The sequence below is a fragment of the Thalassophryne amazonica genome, chromosome 12 (assembly GCF_902500255.1).
Source record: "Thalassophryne amazonica chromosome 12, fThaAma1.1, whole genome shotgun sequence".
NCBI classification, from domain to species: Eukaryota; Metazoa; Chordata; class Actinopteri; order Batrachoidiformes; family Batrachoididae; genus Thalassophryne; species Thalassophryne amazonica.
The window spans coordinates 16,652,998-16,674,720 of record NC_047114.1 but is presented as its reverse complement, the minus strand read 5'-3'; the positions used below and the strand labels follow the sequence as shown (position 1 = coordinate 16,674,720).

Below are 21,723 nucleotides of genomic sequence, written 5' to 3'. Positions count from 1 at the left end.
ACCGCCACATCCACACAACACAACAGAACCACCACATCCACACAACACAACCGCCACATCCACACAACACAACCGCCACATCCACACAACACAACCACCACATCCACACAGCACAACCGCCACATCCACACAACACAACCACCACATCCACACAACACAACCGCCACATCCACACAACACAACCACCACATCCACACAACACAACCGCCACATCCACACAACACAACCGCCACATCCACACAACACAACCACCATCACACAACACGACCACTGCATCCACACAACACGACCACTGCATCCACACAACACAACCACCGCATCCACACAACACAACCGCCGCATCCACACAACACAACCACCACATCCACACAACGCAACCGCCACCACATGACACACCGGGCACATCCACACAACACAGCCACCACACATACACAAGCACCACATGCACACAACACAACCACCACACACACAACAAGTCGTCTGTTTCAAGCATTAGTGTATATATATATATATATATATATATATATATATATATATATATATATATATATATATATATATATATATATACATATAATTCCAAAAATCCAGAGGAAAAAGAAGAGCAGGTCCAACCCCAGTCCAGCAGGTGGCAGCCGTAGATCTTCAAGTTGTGTATCAACCGCTATTTATTCGAGAACAAGAATAAAAGGAAAAGAAGAAGATTAAAGATATATGGCGGTCATCTCGTGTTTCTTCTTTTAAAAGTAAGGCCAATGACGTTTTTCACGTGAATCAATGCTTTCATAGTGAATTAAATGAAGAATAAGACAAAGATGGAATAAAGTGAAAGCGTAACGTTAATGAAGCGTTTCCAGTGTTCGTTTGAAAATACTGTTTGTAGTGCACGGTCAAAGATTGACGTTTACACTAGCGACATCTGCTGGCTAAATGAAGTTAAAACACTTATTTATGCAAGGAATACTTAAAAAATGTGTAGCACTACATTGGCAGTGTACAAAAGACAGGAAACAAAGACCATAAATACAGAAGTGCAGCAATAAAAAAGACAAAAACAGAATTGTTACTGAAATAACATACTGAGCAAATTTATATAAATTGTATTTGTGTAAATTACATTGAACCTGCCTTCAAGGCATACCAACAAAACCCCAAACTGCAGCTGAAAAATGTGCTGACATCACATCTCTCTCTCCCTCAACAACTTTTGCAGTATTTGCATATTGTTCTGTCTTTTAAAGCATGTGATAAATCATACTCAGAAAGTAGAAGTGAAGTAACAACACAATTGTTCAACCATTTCCAAATGCATTTTCCAGTCATATTTCATCACTGGTCGGCTTGAGGTTTCTTTCTCAGAAAATGCCAGCAAACACACTGTCGCTGTGTGCTTGCTCGGGGGGTTTTGGTATACGACCTTACCCATGTCAAACGGTTTGTTGTGATCATGCTTCGTTATCATGTTACGAGGAAACATATGTCACATGTCATAGAATCCAATGAACGTTGATCTTGTTTGACCTACTTTGGAGACCAAGCATTCAACACAGTCTAAACGATTCCATTTATTAATCCTATTAGCTCAACTAATAATTTGCATCACATTTTAAAGTCAAGACTTAAAACCTATTTTTATTCTCTTTCTTATGAATAGTTTTTATTTTTTATCTGTTTTAGTCTTTTACTTCTGTTTTTAATTATGTACTTGAATTTTTTTAAAATTTTATTTATTTTAATTTTTATGTTGAACTGTTTTGTGTGAGGTGCTTTGAGACGGCTTTTGTTGTGATTTGGTGCTTTATAAGCTGATTAAATTGAAATTAATTGAATTTTACCAAAATTGGAACACCTTTAACTTTTGACCCTTGTACAAACCAAAATTGACCTTTTGTTGTGAAAGTGTAGTGACACGGACCCACAACAGGGGGCGCAAATGAACGGTCAATAGATGAGCCAAAAGGTAACAATTTAATGTTGTGAAATGTGCACAACGAACATACAGACAATCTCAGAATATAATTACAGTCAAATTACAAAGGTGACGTGTGGGCAGGCTCGAGGATAGAAGACGTCTGTCCTGAGAAGAGCCGGAACCACACGATTTCCGCCTCCACAGAACCTGGTGAATACTGGAGCCGCCAAGTCCCGAATTCCCAGGTGATCACCGTCCCCGACTGTCGGATCTGGTACTGCTGGCGAAGAACAAAGACAGTCAAGTGTGGGTGTGTGTACACCCAGTAACAACAGCGGTGGGAATGCCACCTCCACCTCTCACTCAATATGTTGCAGAGTACCGCAGTGATTCCTCAGGGGAAAAGAGTGCCATCCTGCACTCACTCAGCCTCCACAGAAAAAGGAACCGGTACTCCTGCAAACACTCACAATATACAGATATATTGCAAAAGACACAAACGGCTGAGGATATTACCTCCAATGAAGTATGATATCTCGGCGATGAGGTGGAGATGACGTCTGGTCTTTATGGAGTGCGATGATGAAGAATGTGTGACAGCTGTCAGGAATTAATGAGTGACAGCTGTCACTCCCGGCTGTGTCCGTGGCGGCAGCGCCCTCTCGTGCCTGAAGCCTGCACTTCAGGCAGGGCGCCCTTTGGTGGTGGGCCAGCAGTACATCCTCTTCTGGCGGCCCACACAACACCTTTGTCACCATTCTTGCTGTTTTTACCCCATAACTCCATAACATTCAGTCACGGATAGTCCAAACTATACCTTTGTGGAATATTTATGATCAGACAAGTAATGTGGTGTAGTTTTCAATTTGATTAAAGCATTTTTAAATTTTGACCCCTATGTAATTCTTCAATTGACCCCTACCTGGCTGTCTGTTGGAAATTACAAGTGGCCAGTTGGTTTTTTTTTTCTCAAAAGAGTAATGTCTAAGGTGTATTTGTGTTGAATTTGATGTTTATATCACCATTTGAAGGATTGTTTCAGTTATCTGTTGCACTAGAAGTGAATCTGGAGAGCTGTTGTTCTTAAAGATGCAGTGGGACAGAAAATGACTGGATTTTTTCTCCACAGTTTCACATTCATGAAGTAAATTAGCAAAATAATATTCATTATAGAGTGTCAGGGTGCTGCATCCTTTCTCATATGAAGAAAGGATTTTGGAGACAAGAGCAAATTTGATGAGAACTTGTTGCTTTGTAGATTTTGTGAACACATCAATAATGTGCGTGTTGACTACTCGTCAATGCTTGACAGTAAATGGTGGTATTGATCACAACTATTAAAAAGAGAGAGAACTAATTATCATGTTAAAGCCTCTTTATATAGTCTTTTTTTGTCTTCTTCCTTTTCTTCTGCTGATAACATTTTCCTCCTTTTTGCGCTCCACAAACTTTCTTCTGATTTTCCTGTTAATGTTTGCCTGTCATTTTGGAGGTCTGAAATGAAGTAAAAAGTTTTCTTTTAAAGCACATGTAACTTGTAACTTGTGCAATTGGTTACAAAGTACAGAAAAAAAAATGGAGGGAGCTTTTAGAATTGCTGTAAAAAAAAAACACAACAACTTTATTTTGGGATGCAATATGTAAAATGTGGATACATATTTTTTATACTGTAATATTCTTTTTTTATTTTTATTGGGAAGAAAAACAAAGTTAAGCATACATACAGTGGTATGTAAATGTTTGGGCTCCCTGATGATTTTCATGATTTTCCTTTATAAATCACTGGTTGCTTGGATCAGCATTTTCTATTAAATATATCATACAGCAGACAAACACAGTGATATTTGAGAAGTGAAATGAAGTTTATAGGATTTACAGAAAGTGTGCAGTAATTCTTTAAATAAACTTTGGCAGGCACATAAATTTGGGCACTCCAGCAGAAAAAAAATACATCAATATTTAGTAGATCCTCCTTTTTCAATAATTATTGAACACACTTGACTCCCACCAGTTTGCCTACAGAGCAAATCGGTCTACGGAGGACGCCACCGCTCTGCACACCACTCTACACGTGGAGCAGTGAGGGAGCTACGCGAGGCTGCACTTCCTGGACTTCAGCTCGGCCTTTAATACCATCATCCTGAGCAGACTGGTGAGTAAGCTGGGGGACCTGGGTCTCTCCCATAACATCTGCTGTTGGATAATGGAGTTTCTGACAGACTGCCCTCAGAGGGTGAGAGTAGGATCCCACTTGTCCTCAGCACTGAGCACCAGCACTGGCTCTCCACAGGGCTGTGTGCTAAGCCCCCTGCTTTACACCCTCTACACCCACGACTGTACCCCCACCCACCCAAACAGTACCATCATAAAGTTTGTGGATGACACCACGGTGGTGGGTCTCATATCCTCCAGAGATGAGACTGCCTACAGAGCGGAGGTGGAGCAACTGTATGTCTGTTGCACCACCAACAATCTCATCCTTAATACATCCAAGTCTAAAGAACTGATTGTGGACTTTAGGAGGTACTGATTTGCTGCTTTCTTCTATCTCTGGAGGAGATCTGCAAGACCTGCTGCCTTCAGAGCGCCCACAGCATCATTAGGGACCCCTCACATCCCGGTCACCACCTTTTTGAACTTTTACCCTCAGGGAGTTGTTTCAGGGCAATAAAGAGCAGAACAAACAGACTAAAGAACAGTTTTTTTTTTTTATCCTAGAGCTGTTGCTGCCCTGAACACTGTAGCGTAGCATAACATAATGTGCAGTATGTTTTTATCAGTCTTTTTCTAATTGTTTGTATCTATTTTATGCATTTACTGCACTTAATCTTTGCACTGTCTTCGAGGGCTGCTGTTTTTGAATTTTATTGTGCTTCTTGTGCAATGCCAATTAATTTAATTCAAACGTTTCCTATAGCTTCTGGTTAAAGGTATTTTGGACCATTCTTATTTACAAAACCTCTCAGGTTTGTTGGTTTCTGAGCATGGACAGCCCGCTTAAAATCACACCACAGATTTTCAATAATATTCAGGTCTGGGGACTGAGATGGCCATTCCAGAACATTGTACTTGTTCCTCTGCATGAATGTCTTAGTAGATTTTGAGCAGTTTTTAGGGTTGTTGTCTTGTTGAAAGATCCAGCCCCGGCGCAACTTCAGCTTTGTCACTGATTCATGAACATTGTTCTCAAGAATCTGCTGATATTGACTGGAATCCATGTGACCCTCAACTTTAACAAGATTCCCAGTACCTGCACTGGCCACACAGCCCCACAGCATGATGGAACCACCTCCAAATTTTACTGTAGGTAGTAAGCATTTTTCTTGGAATGCTGTGTTCTTTTTCAGCCATGCATACCGCCCCTTGTTATGTCCAAATAACTCAATTTTAGTTTCATCAGTTCACAGCACCTTATTCCAAAATGAAGCTGGCTTGTCCAAATGTGCTTTAGCATACCGCAAGCGACTCTGTTTGTGGCGTGTACGCAGAAGAGGCTTCGTCTGCATTACAGCATCATACAGCATCTCCTTGTGCAAAGTGTACTGTATAATTGAACGATGCACAGAGACACTATCTGCAGCAAGATCATGTTGTAAGCCTTTGGAGCAGGTCTGTGGGTTGACTATGACTGTTCTCACCATCAGCCCCATATCAATCAATCAATCAATTTTTTTATATAGCGCCAAATCACAACAAACAGTTGCCCCAAGGTGCTTTATATTGTAAGGCAAGGCCATACAATAATTATGTAAAACCCCAACGATCAAAACGACCCCCTGTGAGCAAGCACTTGGCTACAGTGGGAAGGAAAAACTCCCTTTTAACAGGAAGAAACCTCCAGCAGAACCAGGCTCAGGGAGGGGCAGTCTTCTGCTGGGACTGGTTGGGGCTGAGGGAGAGAACCAGGAAAAAGACATGCTGTGGAGGGGAGCAGAGATCGATCACTAATGATTAAATGCAGAGTGGTGCATACAGAGCAAAAAGAGAAAGAAACAGTGCATCATGGGAACCCCCCAGCAGTCTACGTCTATAGCAGCATAACTAAGGGATGGTTCAGGGTCATATCACCATATCACCACAATAGAGCGCTTCGCTCTCAGACTGCAGGCTTACTTGTAGTTCCTAGGGTTTGTAAGAGTAAAATGAGAGGCAGAGCCTTCAGCTTTCAGGCTGCTCTCCTGTGGAACCAGCTCCCAATTCGGATCAGGGAGACAGACACCCTCTCTACTTTTAAGATTAGGCTTAAAACTTTCCTTTTCGCTAAGGCTTATAGTTAGGGCTGGATCAGGTGACCCTGGACCATCCCTTGGTTATGCTGCTTTAGACGTAGACTGTGGGGGGGTTCCCATGATGCACTGTTTCTTTCTCTTTTTGCTCTGTATGCATCACTCTGCATTTAATCATTAGTGATCGATCTCTGCCCCCCTCCACAGCATGTCTTTTTCCTGGTTTTTTCCCTCAGCCCCAACCAGTCTCAGCAGAAGACTGCCCCTCCCTGAGCCTGGTTCTGCTGGAGGTTTCTTCCTGTTAAAAGGGAGTTTTTCCTTCCCACTGTAGCCAAGTGCTTGCTCACAGGGGGTCGTTTTGACCGTTGGGGTTTTTCATAATTATTGTATGGCCTTGCCTTACAATATAAAGCGCCTTGGGGCAACTGTTTGTTGTGATTTGGCGCTATATAAAAAAAAAGTTGAAGTTGATTAGGTGACCCTGAACCATCCCTTAGTTATGCTGCTATAGACTTAGACTGCTGGGGGGTTCCCATGATGCACTGAGTGTTTCTTTCTCTTTCTGCTCTGTATGCACCACTCTGCATTTAATAATTAGTGATTGATCTCTGCTCTCTTCCATAGCATGTCTTTTTCCCAATTCTCTCCCCTCAGCCCCAACCAGTCCCAGCAGAAGACTGCCCCTCCCTGAGCCTGGTTCTGCTGGAGGTTTCTTCCTGTTAAAAGGGAGTTTTTCCTTCCCACTGTCGCCAAGTGCTTGCTCACAGGGGGTCGTTTTAACCGTTGGGGTTTTTCTGTAATTATTGTATGGCTTTTGCCTTACAATATAAAGCGCCTTGGGGCAACTGTTTGTTGTGATTTGGCGCTATATAAATAAAATTGATTTGATTTGATTTGATCCTTTGCTTCAGTTTATCTCAGATTTTTCTTGGCCTGCCACTTCGGGCCTTAACTAGTACTGTGCCTGCAGTCTTCCATTTCCTCACTATGTTCCTCACAGTGGAAACTGACAGCTGAAATCTCTGAGATAGCTTTTTGTATCCTTCCCCTAAACCATGATGTTGAACAATCTTTGTTTTCAGGTCATTTGAGAGTTGTTTAGAGGCTCCCATGTTGCCACTCATTAAAACAGTTGCAAAGAGGGGAAACATTTGTAAATGGCCACCTTAAATACCCTTTCTCATGATTGGATTCACCTGTGTAAGGAGGTCAAGGGTCATTGAGCTTACCAAACCAATTTTGTGTTCCAGTAATTAGTGCTAAATGTATTCAATTGACAAGGGTGCCCAAATTTATGCACCTGCCTAATTCTGTTTGAATAATTATTGCACACTTTCTGTAAATACTAGAAACTTCATTTCACTTCTCAGTTATCAGTGTGTTCATCTGCTATGTGATATATTTAACTGAAATTTCTGATCCAGACAATCAATGAAAAAATCATGGAAAATCATGAAAATTATCAGGGGTGTTTGGGCACCCCTGATAATTTTCATGATTTTTGCATACAACTGTACAAACAAAATGCCAAACTGCAGCTGAAAAATGTGCTGACAACACATCTGCTGATAAAGTCTCTCTCTCTCTCTCTCTCTCTCTCTCTCTCTCTCTCTCTCTCTCTCTCTTAACAACTTTTACAGCATTTTGTTCTGTCTTTTACTGCATATGATAATTCATACTCAGAAAGTATAGGTGAAGTAATAACACAATTTGTTAAAACCTTTCAAAATGCATTTTTCCCCTCATATATGTACAGTATTTCATCACTGGTTGACTTGAAACAGGGTTAAAATTTCAGCTTGTTCTTGTGAATACAGTATTGTGTGTCATGTATCGTTTTGTGTTGTGAGTGGAGTGTGTTGTCATAACCCTAATAGATGTGTGTGTGAGCGATCCTAAGGATATTAGTAAGTCCCTTCGGCTGCTCCCATGTTTGCACTTGGGGTCGCCACAGCAAATCCCAAGCGGATCTGCATGTCGAATTGGCAAAGGTTTTACGCCAGGATGCCCTTCCTGACGCAACTCCACATTACATGTAGAAATGTGGCAGGGGTGGGATTTGAACCGGGAACCTTCTGCACTGAAACCAAGTGTACTAACCACTTGGCCACCACCCCTGATCCTAAGGATATTAAAAATGATAATAAAAACAGTGTTTGTTGGTGAAATTTGGCAATAACAGACATAGAATATTTCTTTTTTTTTTGTTCTTTGTCCACTGTGACAGGTCCTTTTATGGGGTTTTCTTAATGACTTATACTGTGTGACAACTGCAGTGATGGGGGTTTCTACCAGTAAACTTCAGCAGCTCACCATCTTCACCACTGTTTTCACTGGTGTAGGGACCGGCACCATGTACTACCTAATGCAGAGTGAGTAAAATAAACTGGTTTGGTGGGAAATGCTGTTTATTTTTATTTATTTGTGTTTTTGGTGGTGGGGGTGTAAGGTTAGCTGGGACTAGAGTGTGACTGATAAGAATTTTTTTAGGGCCTGATACGATACCAGTATTGCAATATAGATATGTCGACTGATACAGCGCCTTGCAAAATTATTGAGCTGCTTGGTATTTCACATATTTTAATGTGTTTATGCCATTTCAAATACAAAAAGTAAATCAGGCTTCTCAATATAAAAAATGTAAAATTACATTCCTTAAACTCAAACTAAAAGCAAATCTTTACAATTTGATATAAAGTAATTAAAAATATAAATGCCAGGATGATGGGTTGCATAAGTAATGGAATGCTTTGGTATAATATCTGTAAATAATCAGTTTTATTGCAAGTTTTCTTGAGACAAGTCAGGGGATGGATACATGAACATTTCCAAGTCACTGAATGTGTCTTGGACTTTATTTACATCAATTACGAAGAAATATTGTATCACATGTTGGGGAGAAGCTGGGGCAACAGCCATTAAACCACTGGACTCTCTGTGTAAACAAACCTTAAAAACTCTAGATTAAAAAATTATGCAATATCACAACAGCGGGATTCTAGAAAAGCTTCATCTGCTTAGTTTTGAGAACTTTAAGCTGTTTTCTATTTTGTGACTTACGTTTAAGATTTTAAATGGCTTGGCTCCTTCGCCATTACATCAATTTATTAATATTCGCCCGGAGAAGTCCATAAAATGCACCAGAATATCCTGAGTAAGAGATTGTTCTGTGCCTTTTTGTTGTACTGCTTTTGGTCAGTCAGCTTTCTCTGTAAAAGCCACGACTCAGCGGAACGCTCTCCCTGACAGCATTAAGAACTCTTATTCTATTGGAAGCTTCAAGAACAAACTCAAAAATTTACTGAAAGACACTCAAGTCTGTAACCACTGATTTTAGAACATCATGTTAAATATGACTGTGTGAATGTGTTTGTGTATGTGAGTGTAGATGTCTGTGTGGGTGATCTACAGCTCGACAGCTTTGAGCTAATATTTTTGTGACGTTTTATTATTCGTGTTTTAATTGTGACCTGTCAAGGGACTGCAGATGTAAATTAGCTTTACGCTAACTCTGGTACACTGCATCAAATGGAAACATTTATGTTTTTTATTGTACATGAAATGAAATGAGGATTATCTTTAACGTGGGTAACCAACGAAAGCACGAATCTTATTTCCAGAAGGGCCCACGGCACGTGTCTCCCACTCCACCCCAGCACTGTTGTTAAGAGTGCCAGTCGGGAGCGTGGCTGCAATCGGGAAGCGAACCCGAGTCGCTGGCATTCCAGTCCAACGTGCAAGCTGTTACGCCACCACCTCCCTCAGTTTATCACAGATTTTTCTTGGCCTGCCTCATGGTCCCTTATTTACAAATAAACAAATAAAAAAATACAAACAGTATGGCACTCTATGGTAAATCGGTGTGGAGTAGACAGTTCTCAAAAACTGAATGACTGTGCAAGAAGGAGAAGAGTGAAGAAAGCCACTGAGACACCCAGACAACCCAGAAGAAGGCTTCTGTGGCTTTGATTGGAGAAATTGTACATAGTGCATGTTTTTCACTTTGTATCCCCAATTATACAGCTTCATGATGAAGTGGTACAGAGGAGCATTTTCTTTCACCAAAATATAAGATCAACAAAAAGTTCAGGTTTTTTTTTTTTTCAGATCTCACTTTGTCTTCACTAGGACTCACTATGTAGAAAATTATTAACCTGTCACTTTCAAACTGTGCTGTTCTTGCATACTTTAAAGCTGCAGTGGTAAAAGCTGGTTCGCGCAGTAATTACAGACCGGTGTTGCACTGACTTTTCTAAAATTCTTTGAAAATTAGTTACACAACAGCTTGTGACATATCACCGGTTTCACAACAGCTTGTGGCTTTTTTTTTTTTTTTTTTCAGAAGCACCACAGCAGTGCTGCTGATGGATCTCAGTGCAGATTTTGACACGACATATTAATCACTACATGTAGGTAGACTGGTTTTTCCATAAGTTTGTATTAGACATTAGGTGTTGAAAATATGAGTCCCAAGGCCCAGCCCTGCGTCCCAGCACTGCAAGGTAGCAAAACCACTTCGCACAAATGCTGAATTCAGGACATAGACCTTCTAGTTTTAGGAGCTACTCAAGTGTGCTGCAGCGTGAGAAAGGTAGTGTTGCAAATTATGCCATGAAAGCAAAGTGTGTCTAAATTAAGTAGTTTTCTATTTGAAAAATGCAGTATCAACAAAAGTAGGCCTTTTGAAATGAAACAGGCCTTGGATCTAGTTATCCTTTTTGCACCTTCAGAATTGGCTAGAAATTTCTTAAAGCAAAACAAAATAAAATAAATAATTCAAGATTTGTATTTCTTATATCTGTTGTAAGAACCATAACTTCAGCCGATTTAATTTAAATATGATGCAAACTTTATATTTCAATGTTTTTTGTGTTATATTTCATGTCATGAATGAGGTTTAAAATGTTAAAAGCACATTAGTGTTGGATGAATATAGCATTTGCTGGTGTGTTTAAAAATTTACATATAGTAAATTGGTAAATTCTTCCTAGTTTGGAAGAAAAAAGTAAGCTAACTCATGTTTATTCTTCCCAACTTTCTGGAAGGAGTGATGCTGTCAATTCGACTGGCTGGTTCACTGTTGTATGCTCTCCAGTCTATTGCCCCTTAGGGCTGTCACGATTAGGAATTTCTGGAGACGATTAATTGTCGGGCAAATAATTGCGATTGATGATTATATTGAAATTTTTTTTCTTTTTTCCCTTCTTTATATTCTACTATCTTAGTATAATTACACAACTCTGGAAGAACTTTTGGTTTCTGTGAGTGGAGAAACTGGGAATAGTGCATCATTTTTGTTTTTATCTTCATTTTACATATAGTCCCAACTTTTTCTGATTTGTGGTTGTTTCTGTTGCATTTCTGAAATTACAGAACTGCTATAAAGAAAAGTGAACATTTTTTGTGTTTTAAAACTTTGTGAAGCAAATGCAAACACCAAACTCTTATAAAGAAGGAAAAAATACCTGGACATGTGCAGGAAAACTGATATAAACTGAACAGAACAATGCAGACTGATTTGACTCCCCATATTTTTGGTATAAATAAATCAGAATACAGTAAGAGGCAACTCACTTTGAAATAATTAAAACATATAGCTGCAGCTTAATAACTTTGAAAAATAACAAAAATCAGCGGCTTGTATTTTATTCTGACTCCAGTTCATTTTAGTGTGATGAAGTTGTCCTTTTTTCTCATCAGTCACGTTTTGTGTTTGAACACTACATTAAGCTCAAGATTAAACAAATACATACCTTTGGAAAATAACAGCTAAAGTTCAGCTTTTTGTGATCTGTGCCTCTGAACATCACTGCACAGCTTCTCCACAGCAGGGTTTTTTTTAACCCATGTATGCGTAATTTTTGCTCACTTCATTTATATATTCTCATTTTTTAAGGATTTTTTAAAGAATATTTAACCATTTATTTCATCTCATAATCTCATAAATTCAGTATACAACACGCACATGGTGTGAAGAGGATGGTGTCATCAGAACCACACGTGTAGAGAAAGTACAGAGAGTAAAGGCAGCTCCACGGTTTTGTTTTGTTTTTTTTGTTGTTGTTTTTTTTTTTTTACATGTTCACTCGGGTTAAAATCCTCTCTCTCTGCTCTGCGCTCACTGTCTCACGTGCACTGATGGTTCTCAGCAGAATGTAACGTCTCGTGCCTCCAGAATATTCCTTCCCCACCCCCTCCCTCCCTTGCAGTCTGCAGCCAGTTGACTCCGTGCGCGCGCACGCACACACACCGACAGCTCCGTCGATAAACTGCGCATCTTAGACTGCTTTGAACAAGACGGCCAGTTTTAATCATCCGTCTTATTCAAAATTTGAACGTCCAAATGATGTCAGTTTTAGGCTCGCTGCCTAAAACTATGAATTGAGAGAAAAACAAACACTTAAATAAAATAAATGACTCGTCGTCCACTAAATTAGTCATTGACGATTTCAATAGTCGACGTAGTCGTGACTAGTCGACTAGTCTAGCAACAACAGCATGGGGCAGATTTGTGCACGAGTTACTACAAGGCCTAATGAGGATTATAGAGGCATGTGTGTAGTGAGGACGAGGCTGTAAAAGCCCATTATCCCAGTGCCTGGCAGCTACGAGGAGTGGGAGAGGCTATTTTTGGACAGGCCCAGCCCTCTTGTGCACACAATTCCACCTGCTTTTTTCCTCCCTCTCTCTCCTGCTCCATGAAGTGGAGAACGAATTTGAAGCAGCTGAAAGGTAATTATTCGTAATGTTTTTATTTTAATAGCTTGGTAAAACAGTTGCATGTTCATTCATTCTATATAATCAGCTGTAAAAGTATGTCCATGATAGATTTAATATCTTTTTAATAGATCAGGAGCTCCGTGTGTGCGCACTGACGCAATGACTTGCGCTCAAAATGAGCATTTAGGCAGAACAGCAGCTTGCAAAAGAGTGATTTTGCAGTCAATAAAGGACGCACACAAAGTTAAAAGTTGGATCACAGTGTGAAAATGACTGTGTGTAACGCCGCAGAAGAAATAAAGCCAGCAAGCCGCAGTTGGAAAGGAAGCCAGCAAGAAGGAGTGCAGAATGGCATCGCGCCCAAAAGAGCGATTTTGCAGACATTAACGGCTGAACACAAAGTTAAAAGTTGGACCGCGGTGTCAAAAGAAATAAAGCCAGTGAGAGGAAGTGCAGAGGCGACTGTCCAGGAACCCATGGTTTGGTTCTAGCTGGTCTGGTGCATTTAATGACTCTGGAACACAGGTGAAAAGCAGCCTGATGCACAGTACTGGAGCGTCAGACTGCATTTAAAAAATCTTGAATGTGAATTGAAAGTCCACACTTTAAAGGGACCAAGTGTGGGATGGCTGGGGGTTTGGACCAAACCCATGCTTAAACGTACACCAACGTCATATTATCATGGACCTACATAGATCATATGGGGCTTGACGAGGATCATATGTGGCGAGACGAGCCACTCAAGGCTGAAAAGGCCTCAAATGGCAGTTCATCGTGGCTCACTAGAGGCACATGCCAGGAGTGGATACGTGACAGCTATCAAACCAGTATAAGAGGAGTCCCCGAAATTCTGCAAACTGTTATATAAAGTAGAAATATTAGTTTATCCACCCCTGCAAATTTCGTTAAAAAGGCTGATGGTCCGGGCCACCAGGTGGCGCTAAACATCCTCAAAATTGGGCAAATCAAGTATTTTGGCACCCTCTGGTGACCAGCGCCATGAAGACCCCAATGTTTTTTCAGTTGCATTTGATAGAGTAGGGCCTATATTTGTTGATAACATTGAAATCTGGTTGGGGTCTTGATGGCGCAGAGGGTTATGGGCCTTTAAATACAGTCAATTTCACGAAATGACCAGACTTTGAGAGCCCCAATGTTCAGTGCCATTGATTCCCCAACCTAATATGTAGTATGTAAGATGAAAGAGTTTGCCTCCATAAGTCATTTGATAGTTAAACTGGCTTGGGGACTTGATGGTGTTGAATGTTACACTACTTGAAAATGGGAATTTAATGAAATATCAGTTTTTGCATATTTTTTGCCTTGAACTTTGATGACCACTGGCAAGGTCACCGTTTGGTTCTCGGTCAGAAAATTTTGGGAAAGTTTGTTTCTTGGTAGGTTCCATCTCTGAGCCATGTTTCGTTGAAATCTGAGTTGGCTTGAATCACACCCTGCCTGATCCTTAAAAAGTTGGCTCTTAAATCCTGCCTCGATTTACATCCACCAATTTATAGGGCACCTTCATCAGGCAGCTTAACTTAATGGTACTCGTATTTCCCCATGAGATTCCATTCATTGTTTTGCTGCACTAAGAGCTTTCCAATGTGCCTAGTTTTTTTTTCTTGTTTTACTCAGCCATGCGAGGCAAGTATGATTTTTTTTATTTATTTATTTTGGCTGGGGGATGAATATTGGAGGGATTATGTTTGTGGAGGCCAATGGAAAAAAAATCCTCTTTCGGTTTCAATTTATTTGAATTTATGTAGTTTATATATATATATATCGCCAAATCACAACAAAGCTGCCTCAAGGTGCTTCACACAAGTAAGGTCTAACCTTACCAACCCCTATAGCAAAAAGACAGGCGACAGTGGTAAGGAAAAACTCCCTCTGATGATCTTGAGGAAGAAACCACAAGTAGACCAGACTCAAAGGGGTGACCCACTACTTAGGCCATTCTACCAAAAAGGTTAACAATACAGAACACAGCACAACACAACAACAATTAATGAGAGTCCATGCAGGCGTCCATTCCACTGTCGAGTCCATTCCACATCCATTCCAGAAATCATCTAATCCAGCATGTGGATCCAGCCGCATCTTGGAAAAAGAGAAAAGGGAAACAAAATCAGTCAGCCAGAAAAACTACACTTAAGGTATAGTTCATCAGCATTAACCAACAGGAAAGCAGAACAAATTCTTAGGTGATCACCGGCCACTAGCCCTAAGCTTCACTAACAGACCCAGACTTCAGATAAAGTTGAGGCAGAGACCCGCTCTGTTTACTAATAAAATGAATTTAAAAGGGTAGGAAACATAGTACCATACTATGGCAATATGCTAGCCATATGGGCTGTTACGCTGTTATAATGCTTGCGAGAACCCTGGGTATGGTGAAGGCCGTCCGGCATCAGAAAGCCACGGCGGCCCCAAATTGAAGGCCAATTTTCAATGAAACTAAAGCCTTGCTGTCTACAAAATTGCACCAGCCACCTATTTAATGATGTCGGCCTGCTAAATGCCTCATCATTATCACAGGAGGGAAGGGGACCAGAGACTATTACTTGATGTCGACACATCTTTCTGATGAGGTCACAAGTCCTCTGTGTCCATTTTTGTGGCCTCAGAGGGAGGGCTTCATCCTAATATCATTGGCATGGACGTTATTAACTCTGTGGCTATCTCTAGTGACAGGTTCCTTTGTCTGTCTATCCTTCTGCAACTTCAGCATTCTAAGGTGACGTCAGCTGGGAAAACTACCACATGATCACAGATCAAGCTTTCATCACTACATACACCCATTAAGGATACCAATACCAGCTCTCTTGGTTCTAGCAGACCAGTTGGAATATGAGCTCCAGATCCAGGAAGACATGTCACAGTATTGTTGGGGAAAGTGTAGTGACACGGACCCACAACAGGAGGCGCAAATGAACGGTCAATAGATGAGCCAAAAGGTAACAATTTAATGTTGTGAATGTGCACAACGATTATACAGACAATCACAGAATCTGATAGCAGTCAATACACCAAGGTGACGTGTGGGCAGGCTCGAGGATAGAAGACGTCTGTCCTGAGAAGAGCCGGGACCACACGATTTCCACCGCCACAGAACCTGGTGAATACTGGAGCCGCCAAGTCCCGAATTCCCAGGTGATCACCGTGCCCGACTGTCGGATCTGGTACTGCTGGCGAGGAGCACAAACAGTGAGATGTGGGTGTGTGCACACCCAGTAACAAAAACAGTCAGAAGGTGGAAAGTCACCTCCACCTCTAATCACACACTCGTGCAGCTCCTGTTAAACCACTTATCTGGTTTGGGTGTGAAGCGAAGCCAACGCTGTTCACACCAAACGCCAATCCAGCAGATAAGGCACACCACAGGAAAACGGCTGCAAAAAGAGTTCAGACTATGACAGTTTTAGATACAACAGAGAATATTACCTTCACAGGTAGATGATATCTCGGCAACGAGGTGGAGATGACGTCCGGTCTTTATGGAGTGAGATGATGTAGTGTAGATAGGTCACAGCTGTCAAGAGATAATGAGTGACAGCTGTCACCCCCGGCTGTGTCCGTGGCGGCAGCGCCCTCTCGTGCCTGAAGCCCGCACTTCAGGCAGGGCGCCCTCACAACAGGACCCCCCCCCCCCTCAACGGGCGCCTCCTGTCGCCCGACCAGGCTTGTCCGGGTGACGGCGGTAGAAATCGGCCAGGAGGGCCGGATCCAAGATGAAGCTCCTCATCACCCAGGAGCGTTCTTCGGGTCCATACCCCTCCCAGTCCACCAAATACTGGAACCCCCGGCCCATCCGACGGACATCCAGGAGCCGGCGCACCGTCCAAGCCGGCTCCCCGTCGATGATCCGGGCAGGAAGCGGCGCCGGTCCGGGAGCACAGAGGGGTGAGGTGTGGTGAGGTTTGATCCTTGACACATGAAAGACCGGGTGGATCTGCAGTGAAGCCGGGAGTTGGAGCTTCACTGCGGCAGGACTGAGGATTTTGAGGATCTTGTATGGCCCAATATACCTGTCCTTGAGTTTCGGGGAGTCCACCTGGAGGGGGATGTCCGTCGTGTATAGCCACACCTTCTGCCCAGGCTGGTAAGCAGGGGCCGGGGATCGCCGGCAGACTGCATGGGTCTTCGCCCTCGTCCGGGCCTTCAACAAGGCCAAACGGGCGGAGCGCCACACCCGACGGCACTTCCGCAGGTGGGCCTGGACCGAGGGCACACCGACCTCTCCCTCCACCACGGGAAACAATGGGGACTGATACCCCAAACACACCTCAAATGGGGAGAGGCCGGTGGCAGAGGACACCTGGCTGTTATGCGCATACTCGATCCAGGCCAGATGTTCACTCCAGGCCGTCGGGTGTGCGGACGTCACACAGCGCAGGGCTTGCTCCAATTCCTGATTGGCCCGTTCTGCCTATCCATTGGTCTGCGGGTGATAACCGGACGGGAGGCTCACAGTGGCCCCCAGTTCCCGGCAGAAGCTCCTCCAGACGTGTGAGGAGAACTGGGGACCACGATCAGAGACGATGTCGGTAGGTATCCCATGCAGACGGACGATGTGGTGGACCAGGAGGTCTGCAGTCTCTTGGGCCGTGTGGAGCTTTGGGAGGGCCACGAAGTGGGCCGCCTTGGAGACCCGGTCCACTATCGTGAAGATGGTCGTCATGCCCTGGGACGGCGGGAGGCCCGTGACAAAATCCAGACCGATGTGGGACCAGGGGCGATGAGGCACAGGAAGTGGCTGAAGAAGTCCCTGTGCCTTCTGATGGTCTGCCTTGCCCCTGGCACAGCTGGTGCAGGCCTGGATATATTCCCGGACGTCGGCCTCCAGGGACGCCCACCAGAAGCGCTGCCACACCACTGCCACGGTCCTTCGCACCCCCGGATGACAAGAGAGCTTAGAACCGTGACAGAAATCCAAGACAGCAGCTCTTGCCTCTGGTGGGACGTAGAGTCTGTTCTTCGGCCCTGTTCCGGGGTCCGGGCTCCGTGCCAGGGCCTCCCGGACGGTCTTCTCCACGTCCCAGGTGAGGGTGGCCACGATAGTGGACTCCGGAATGATGGGCTCCGGTGGATCCGACAGCTCAGTCTTGACTTCGTCTTCATGCACCCGGGACAATGCATCCAATCTCTGGTTCTTGGTCCCGGGGCGGTAGGTGATTCGGAAGTCAAAACGCCCGAAGAACAGTGACCAGCGGGCTTGCCTGGGGTTCAGCCGCTTGGCCGTCCTGATATACTCCAGGTTCCGATGGTCAGTGAAAACCGTGAAAGGCACAGACGCTCCCTCCAACAGGTGTCTCCACTCCTCAAGAGCCTCTTTCACCGCAAGGAGTTCTCGATTGCCGACGTCATAGTTCCGTTCAGCTGGGGTCAACCTGCGAGAAAAATAGGCACACGGGTGAAGAACCTTATCGGTCTCTCCGCTCTGGGATAGCACGGCTCCTATCCCTGAGTCAGAGGCGTCCACTTCAACCACAAACTGGCGGCTAGGGTCGGGCTGCACCAGAACTGGTGCAGACGAGAACCGGCATTTCAACTCCTTGAACGCGGCTTCGCACCGATCTGACCAGGTGAAGGGGACTTTTGGAGAGGTCAGGGCTGTCAGGGGGCTAACTACCTGACTGTAGCCCTTAATGAACCTCCTGTAGAAATTTGCAAAGCCGAGGAACTGTTGCAGCTTCCTACGGCTTGTTGGTTGGGGCCAATCTCTCACCGCCGCAACCTTGGCCGGATCAGGGGCGACGGAGTTGGAGGAGATGATGAACCCCAGGAAGGACAAAGAGGTGCGGTGAAACTCACAGTTCTCGCCCTTCACAAACAGCCGGTTTTCCAACAACCGCTGCAGGACCTGACGTACATGCTGGACATGAGTCTCAGGGTCCGGGGAAAAGATGAGTATGTCATCCAGCTATACGAAGACGAATCGGTGCAGGAAGTCCCGCAAGACGTCGTTTACCAATGCTTGGAACGTCGCGGGGGCGTTAGTGAGGCCGAACGGCATGACCAGGTACTCAAAATGACCTAATGGGGTGTTGAATGCCGTCTACCATTCATCTCCCTTCCGGATCCGAACCAGGTGGTATGCATTCCTAAGGTCCAGTTTGGTGAAAATTTGGGCTCCATGTAGGGACGTGAACACTGAGTCCAACAGGGGTAAAGGGTATCGATTACGAACCGTTATGTCGTTCAGCCCCCTGTAATCAATGCATGGACGGAGTCCGCCATCTTTCTTGCCCACAAAAAAGAAACCTGCACCCATCGGGGAGGTGGAATTCCGGATCAACCCGGCAGCTAATGAGTCCCGGATGTAGGTCTCCATTGATTCGCGCTCAGGACGTGAGAGATTGTACAGCCTGCTGGACGGGAACTCAACGCCCGGGACCAAATCAATGGCACAATCATACGGACGGTGCAGGGGAAGGGTGAGCGCCAGATCCTTGCTGAAGACGTCAGCAAGATCGTGGTACTCAACCGGCACCGCCGTCAGATTGGGAGGGACTTTAACCTCCTCATTAGCATTTACACCGGGAGGAACCGAGGATCCTAAACAATTCCGGTGGCAGGTTTCACTCCACTGAGCAACAACCCCAGACGGCCAATCAATCCGGGGATTGTGTTTAATCATCCATGGGAAGCCCAAAATCACGTGGGAGGTACAAGGAGTTACAAAAAACTCAATCTCCTCCCGGTGATTCCCAGACACTACCAGGGTTACAGGTAGTGTCTTGTGTGTGATAAAAGTGAGAAGAGTGCCATCTAGTGCTCGCACCCTCACTGGCGAAGAAAGCGCCACCAGAGGGAGCCCTACCTCCCTTGTCCATCTGCTATCCAGCAGATTCCCTTCTGACCCTGTGTCCACCAGTGCTGGTGCTTGAAGGGTTAAATCCCCGCTCAGGACTGTAACTGGGAGTTGTGTGGAAAGATGTGTATGACCCACGTGAATGTTTTGACCGTTTGAGGCAGTCTCTCTGCTGATGCTCACTCAAGCCACAGACAAAGCACTCCCCGCGGACCAGCCTCCTCTGTCTGAATGTGGCCCTGCTTGTGTCCCTAGCATCGTCAGCAGGGGGAGCTGTAGCCACACGGAGCGCTGTGGCTGTGGAGCGTGGGGAAGACGGCTCCCTTTCGGACCCGGGAGGAAGAGGGATGGCTTGTGCCTGACCACGCCCTTCGCCTCGCTCCCGTCGGCGTTCTTCTAACCGATTGTCCAATCGTATAACCAAATCGATAAGCTCAGCCAAATCCTGCGGTTCCTCCTTAGCCACCAGGTGCTCCTTCAGGACCGACGACAGTCCGTTTATGAAGGCGGCGCGGAGCGCAGTCATATTCCAGCCGGATCTCGCAGCCGTGATGCGGAAGTCGACTGCATATTCGGCTGCGCTCCGGTGCCCCTGTCTCATTGACAGCAGCACGGTAGACGCGGTTTCGCCTCTGTTAGGGTGATCAAAAACAGTTCTGAGCTCCCTCACAAACCCAGTATAAGAGGCAAGGAGCCGTGAACTTTGTTCCCAAAGCGCTGTAGCCTAAGCGCGTGCCTCACCTCGAAGCAAATTAATCACGTAAGCCACCTTGCTGGCATCAGACGCGTACATCACGGGACGCTGTGCAAAGATGAGCGAACACTGCATAAGAAAGTCCGCGCATGTCTCCACACAACCTCCGTACGGCTCTGGGGGGCATATGTATGCTTCAGGGGATGGTGGGGGTGGTCATTGAATGACCAGTGAAATGTCTGTATTCAGCACCGGGTCGGCAGGAGGAGGAGCTGCAGCAGCGCCCTGAGCGCGCGCTTCCACCTGCGCGGTGAGAGCCTCCATCCTGCGATTAAGGATGATGTTTTGCTCGGTCATCAGGTCCATCCGAGCGGTAAAGGCGGTGAGGATGTGCTGCAACTCACCAATCACGCCTCCAGCCGACGCCTGTGCACCCTGCTCTTCCATTGTCTGTCCAACAGATGGTTGACGCCCCTCGGGATCCATGACGTTGGCCGAGATATCCTGTTGGGGAAAGTGTAGTGACACGGACCCACAACAGGGGGCGCAAATGAACGGTCAATAGATGAGCCAAAAGGTAACAATTTAATGTGTGAATGTGCACAACGATTATACAGACAATCACAGAATCTGATAGCAGTCAATACACCAAGGTGACGTGTGGGCAGGCTCGAGGATAGAAGACGTCTGTCCTGAGAAGAGCCGGGACCACACGATTTCCGCCGCCACAGAACCTGGTGAATACTGGAGCCGCCAAGTCCCGAATTCCCAGGTGATCACCGTCCCCGACTGTCGGATCTGGTAATGCTGGCGAGGAGCACAAACAGTGAGATGTGGGTGTGTGCACACCCAGTAACAAAAACAGTCAGAAGGTGGAAAGTCACCTCCACCTCTAATCACACACTTGTGCAGCTCCTATTAAACCACTTATCTGGTTTGGGTGTGAAGCGAAGCCGTCGCTGTTCACACCAAACGCCAATCTAGCAGATAAGGCACACCACAGGAAAACGGCTGCAAAAAGAGTTGAGACTATGACAGTTTTAGATACAGCAGAGAATATTACCTTCACAGGTAGATGATATCTCGGCAACGAGGTGGAGATGACGTCCGGTCTTTATGGAGTGAGATGATGTAGTGTAGATAGGTGACAGCTGTCAAGAGATAAGGAGTGACAGCTGTCACCCCCGGCTGTGTCCGTGGCGGCAGCGCCCTCTCGTGCCTGAAGCCCGCACTTCAGGCAGGGCGCCCTCTGGTGGTGGGCCAGCAGTGCCTCCTCTTCTGGCGGCCCACACAACAAGTATGGCTCTAGCACCAAGAGGAACATACCTAAGGGCAGTGACCTTAAGAAGGGAAC

The 21,723-nt window shown here is 44.9% G+C and overlaps 1 protein-coding gene across 2 annotated transcripts in view; it reads left to right on the top strand.

The window, feature by feature from the left end:
• Positions 1-657: 657 nt before the first annotated feature.
• LOC117521820 (cytochrome c oxidase assembly factor 1 homolog) overlaps positions 658-21,723 on the top strand; it is a 44,979-nt gene continuing 23,913 nt past the window's right edge. The window contains exons 1-2 of one of the 2 annotated variants that reach the window (XM_034183168.1): positions 658-751; positions 8,366-8,510. In XM_034183168.1, coding sequence (XP_034039059.1) covers positions 8,417-8,510 — 94 coding nt within the window. In that variant the 5' untranslated portion in view covers positions 658-751; positions 8,366-8,416. The remainder of the gene's footprint in view (positions 752-8,365; positions 8,511-21,723) is intronic. The other variant, XM_034183169.1, reaches the window with a different exon arrangement.